The sequence below is a fragment of the Pinus tabuliformis genome, chromosome 2_2, assembly GCF_031772625.1.
Source record: "Pinus tabuliformis cultivar Carrire ecotype Pingquan chromosome 2_2, CPIR1, whole genome shotgun sequence".
NCBI lineage: Eukaryota > Viridiplantae > Streptophyta > Pinopsida > Pinales > Pinaceae > Pinus > Pinus tabuliformis.
This window is the reverse complement of record NC_142300.1, coordinates 967,019,034-967,025,033: the sequence shown is the minus strand read 5'-3', so window position 1 is coordinate 967,025,033 and position 6,000 is coordinate 967,019,034. Positions and strand designations below refer to the sequence as shown.

At 36.8% G+C, this 6,000-nt stretch overlaps 1 protein-coding gene across 1 annotated transcript in view; it reads right to left on the bottom strand.

Moving 5' to 3' along the window:
- Positions 1-887: 887 nt before the first annotated feature.
- LOC149196449 (cytochrome P450 CYP72A616-like) overlaps positions 888-6,000 on the bottom strand; it is a 74,891-nt gene continuing 69,778 nt past the window's right edge. Inside the window, exons 3-4 of the mRNA XM_089405563.1 lie at positions 2,333-2,583; positions 888-1,804 (exon numbers count right to left, since the gene is read on the bottom strand). Of these exons, the coding sequence (XP_089261689.1) occupies positions 1,012-1,804; positions 2,333-2,583 (1,044 nt within the window). The 3' untranslated portion in view covers positions 888-1,011. The remainder of the gene's footprint in view (positions 1,805-2,332; positions 2,584-6,000) is intronic.

Sequence of the window (6,000 nt, the reverse complement as noted above, 5' to 3'; positions counted from 1 at the left end):
AGAAATTATCTCACAACCTTGCTTATAAAATGTTTCTAAGTATCTCAATAACAAATTTATATGCATCACTAGAGAGCAAACATAAAGAAGAATAGTATATGTAATAGATGTTATGATAATTATAATACTATGGTTAAGTAAATAAGCACAAAGGCACAATGTTTTACTTTCGTGATTAGTCATACTTATAAATTATAGCATCACAAGATTCACTATACAACTCATTTATTCTTTATAAATTATATGTTTATTTATTAATATGAATTCTTTTATGTTATCCTCTTTAAATATATTTTCCTGTAACTAAATGTACTATTATTCATTACAATATGTGCATAGTGGCAGACACGCATCTTACAACAAAAATGAACCTGCCTATAAAAGAGAGTTTACCAGAGCTGAATTCACATGCCTTTGGGAGAGATGAAACCAAAAAGCATGCACAAGAAATTGGGATTGTATTGAACTGATATTTAGGCAGTGTCAAAAGGGACAAAGGCATGGTACTTAGACAATCGCATCGTTTAAAGTCTGATTCAACCTATAGGATGTGACAACTGCAATGGAGTTTTGGCCAACATAACAGTAAGGCCTTGCCAGTACTAAGGGCTACATCACTGAAAGGAGTGCCCAAAGGCATCTATGAACTAAATATACATGTAAAAAATCCATATATTGTATATAGGATACTATAGAAGTCTTTGCCATCTTTGCGCTCATATGTTTACAGATGTATCTTCAAGGGCCATTGCCTGCACTGCAGGCCTGAAGATATGGTTATGTACGTCTCTATTTTTAAGTTAATACAAATGATCTACTTGCCAAAAAAGAATAATGCTACAGATAAACAAATCTCTAGTACAGCTCTCGAACCCTTTACAACAAACTGAAACAATGAATCGATTTTCACTTTCCAGTTAAGTATGAAGAAAACAGGAACCGATGCGTTTGGATTTCAAAGCGGGGAGTTAACGTCACCGCCTACCTCAGTTTTTCCAAATGACCATTTTGTCATGAAGGGCTCAACCTTTTCAAAACAATAGGCATGCCAAAACTTGGATATAGAGTTAGGGTGACATCTGGGCAATGTTGATAACGAGGACTAAGCTTCCAAGAAAATTTACTTAGCATCATTGCCAGAACTACTCTTGCCTCTGTCAAGGCAAAAGCCTGACCAATACATGTTCTAGGACCTGAACCAAATGGCAAGAAGGCAAGTGGATTCTTAGACGCACCACTTAATCCATTTGCAAATCTTTCAGGTCTAAATTCGTCAGCATCATCACCCCAAAACTCCTTGGAATAATGGAGACTGACAATAGGAATAAATACCTCTAGTTTCTTTGGAATTACAAACTGACCCAGAGAATTTTCTCTAACACAGGTACGCCCCACCAAAGGTTGAGGAGGGAACATCCGTAATGACTCAGACAATATCATATTCAATGTGTTCAAATGGCTCAAATCTGACCATTGTAATGCATCCTTCTGGAATAATTCTGCAGCTTCAACTCGGGTTCTTTCTTGCCAATCTGGGTGGAGAGCTAAAAGATATGTGGTCCATGCAAGGAGGCTAGCAGTAGTTTCATGACCGACGAGTAGAAATGTAACACAATTATCAATGACCTGCTTCTCTGTCAGTTTTTCATCCCGGAGAAGACGAAGCATTAAGGCAAGCAAACTGTCTGCTTCATCTGGTTCAAAATTTTGATGGGCCATTTCCTTTTCCAAAAGGTCCATTGCAATCCTTCGAAGTTGATCCTCATCTTCCTTGATCGTCTGGTTGACACTTGTTGGCAATGACCTGCTCGGGCATGTAACACTCTTGTCAATTTTCTTCTAGATGTTGCACGTATTCCATACCACATGCTTGAAATTAAAACTTAGAATGCATAATACAACTGACATTTTATGTTCTTCACAGTACCGTATAATTAACTAATATTAAAATAAAATAGATGCATGCCGAATAAAAAACCCTTGTGCTACTTCTCAGCATCTTAGTAAATACTGGAGTGATGAAACTTGAAGCTAAAAGAATTGGGCAAAAGTAAAACTCTTACGCGAAGAAATATTTTCAATAGAGTGACTCTTATGAGACCCATTAAAGGAATATGGCATTTAATTAAGGTTAAAGTTGCTCAGTCAGAATGGCTACCCATTCAATCGAGCAAACTTTTAAACAAATTTGATTTCTATGACTACTTTCCTCAGCTACTTTTTCCTAAGAGATGATAAAATAGTTGCTGTCAGATAGAAGCAATGATTTGAAGTTTGAACACATTTGCTGGAAAATATCTTTTGTCAATAATCAGGTTCTTTGAAAACTTACAGCAACCCAGGTAATCGGGAAGCAAGTCCAAACATGCGTTCTCTGCTGTTATAAAGATAGCGATCAAAGCTACGAAAGATCTCATCCATAGGGCCTCTCAAATCACTACCAAAAGTGAACTTCCCAAAAATTTTGAATGTTAACTCTAGAAATTTTTTATAAATATCTATTTCTTTCTCGTTGAACTGTAAATTCTGTTCGCAGTCATACATAGCCTCAACTGCAACTTCCTTTATCAGCTCCAGCTTCCTCTGATGCAAAGAAAATAAAGTTAAGGTCTATCTATGGAAAACAAACTGGTCTGCATACAGTACATTTGGGAACTAAGCACAAACATTATGCATAGACCCTAGCATGCAAATAGTCAAGGACACAAAGAGATGCATGCATGTTCATAAAGCTGTAGTTCTAATGATAATTTACAATCCCCGAAGTGGAATGATATATCTTTACAGCTAAAATTATGAAGAGAATAAATTGACACTCTTGTCAGGCAATCTTGTTCAAACTTCAAAGTAATTAGACTTGGATTCGGCTCAGACTTGGCAAGGCCTTTGACTCGGATCAACTGGGCAAAATTTAAAATTACATAAATATTCAATATATGTGTGTGCGCACACATCAATATAAATTTGACCAAGTGAACTCCAAATACGTAATATTGTTGATCTATATTGCATGTATGGATACAATATCGAAAATATATAACATAAAATCCAAATCCTGAGTACATGAAGCTAAAATTTTGAAAGAGTAAATGATATTCCGGGACATAGCACATAAATATTGAGGCTCTAAATACATGAGTAAAAAGAAACCACAAATTTAACTTGTCCTCTTAATTTTTTCAAAATCAATGCCAAATCAGGTCCAACAATAGGTTGCCAGGAAGAGTATTCTTCAGCTCCAGGGAGCAAACAGTCCAAATGTAAATTTTGAGAAGTGAAATGAGGTAACAAAGGTCAGGGGGGCTTAAATGTAATTTTTGAGAAGTGAAATAAGGTAGGAAAGGGAAGGAGGGTTGTTAAGATGGTAGGTTAGTTTTTTATGTATTATTCTTTTTTTGGTTTTTTGGTGAAGGCCCCATTGGCAGGCTGACATGTCTGTTTGATAATGACTGGGCCAAGTCACTGTCTGATTCAACCAAATCAACGAATTAGGGTCTGACTCAAGTTTGATTCATATGTAGGCTTTTATGCATTCTTTACTTCATTCACATATTAAAATATATCTATAATATATCACAAGTAGGAGTTAATACCTCATACTCCCCTTTAGCGAATACCTGTGATTCAATCTAGATGTCTGAGTTGTCTTCATCTTCAGTCTTCCACACTCTGCATCATCTTCAGTCTCCTTAATTTGCATCTACATCTTCAATTGTCAATAGCTTTTTATATCGTGCATAAGTTGCACCATTCTGTTATAAGTCTAGATCTTGAATCAATCATCTGGCCTGTATCATCTTCTATAGGATTTCTTTGGCTTAACCATCCCATAGATTTTCTATGCGTTACCCTCAACCATTTCATCATATCCATGGTTTTCCTTGGTTTATCTTTAACCATGACAAGAGGTTTTTGAATTACTAAGGACCATTACAAGATGAAAATACTCGTGATTTGATTTACTCAAAGAATGACTCAAAAAATAAATTGACAACACTGACCTAACCATGGCGAGTTGACATTATTCTTTTGGCTTCCCCTTAATGACAACCAATTTTTGAAGACCAAATAACTCATGGATTTTTATTTTTATTTTTTCATATGGGAGACTTTGTTGTACATTGGAGAAATTTACCTTGTAGAATCTTTTCAACATGCAAGTAACTTTCTACCATTCGAGCACATATATCCAACCGCAGTGTACTTGATGTGAGGTTTGGATATTTGTCTTTGCCAACATGTGTGATGGTCATGATTGGTAAAGCCACAAACATTGCAAAGATGCAAGTTCCAACACTTGGCTTGTATCTGTCCTATTCTGCCACAATGACTGCAATATTGCTCCTGCTTTTTCACCTACCTCATTGCACTACCACCTGTATATAATTCACCTTCTATAGATGTTTTTGCTTTGACCAATTTTATGTCACCATTGTGTGCACAACCTTCATAACCAAGGCCTTCATTTCTTGGTCTTATATATCTATATGGGGTTCTAGATGCCTTTGTCCATTTTTGCCTAAAAATTTTCCATCAAAAACCCACTTTATTCATGAGTTTGGAGCCAATCACTTCGGTATGATTTTCCCAATTTCATCATCTTCAATATGAGGTTCACCTTCAAAAATATAATCAGGATCATCACTCTAAGTCACATAGCATGAGAGAGACACATGTATATCATTATTAGCATCAGCCAATTATAGGTTTCACAAGAACCATCAATCTTTTGAATCAAGTCACTTTTATCACAAATTGCATCAGACATTACTACTCATGTTTGCAGGTTGAATAAAGCTCTTTATGGGCTCAAGCAAGCACCATGAGCTTGGTGTTGAAAATTGGGGCAAACATGGGACAAATTTCCCATCTACCCCAAAGAAAAGCCTGCCCTGCCCCAAGGAAGAATTAATATTGGATAAAAGAAATATTATTTAATGTGACACAATTTTGGGCAAACATTTATTAAAGGAAATTTAAATTTCCATTCTTCTTCAAGTTACAAAGTTAGCCTCACCAAAAATAAGAGTTACGTTGGCATCAATCGGTACCCCATCAATTAACATAAATAAGGATTCATGAGAGCAAATTAAAAAGTCAAGTAGCATATATCTCTTTGTATTCTATGGCTTTGTTGGACACCTAATCCTCTAAGGGCTAGTGTGGAAGTTGAACAGTCAAAGGGAGTCCAAGGGACCACTTGGAATATGAAACCAAGGGTCACTCCTATGTATTATAAATACGTATCATTGTGAATAATATATGCAATTCAATGCTGATCATTCTGATTCTTGTCTTCACCATGGTTGTCTTTAACATGGTATCAAAGTGGGTACCTTCCTAACCTACTCAATCTTGTGTGAGCCACTAGTTTTGTGGCATTTGTGTGCATTTCAGCTTTGCCATCTATTATTTTGCTACCATTCTCAGCCTGGCGTGCAAAACTCTCCTCCTCATTATGCACCTACTCTAACACTCTAAAATCAGCCTGAAAACCTTGGTGCCCCTCAGAACTGTATTTTTTAGTATATCATTCCTTTGTATGCGCTGCTGCGTCACATTAGATAACAATTCTGGCCTTTGACGCAGTTTATCGACCAGCCCATGATTGACATATACAAGTGAAGGATAATGACAAAAAGGAGTAGTTTCTCTTTAGTCTACCATCCATCTCGGCTCACATTGAAAGGATAAAAGACAAGGTCAAACGTTGCTTGCACTATGGTGGATACCTGGATTTCCCTCCTGTTCAAAGAGAAATGCAGCGTTAAGGAGTCCTGCAACAACTCCTCACATGCCGTCCGGTCCATGATGCACTTTCTCTGCTCGGTGGACTGGTTAAGCATTGTTAAGCGTTTCTTCCTACGTTGGGTCGACATATGCACATAACTGGGGCGGTGAAAGAGGCATCATAAAAGTCTCTGGTCTGGCAAGTGCCCATGCTGGAGCAATCGAATTTGGAGGCCGATTCTTACTCGAAATCTTTGTTGTCTACAATCA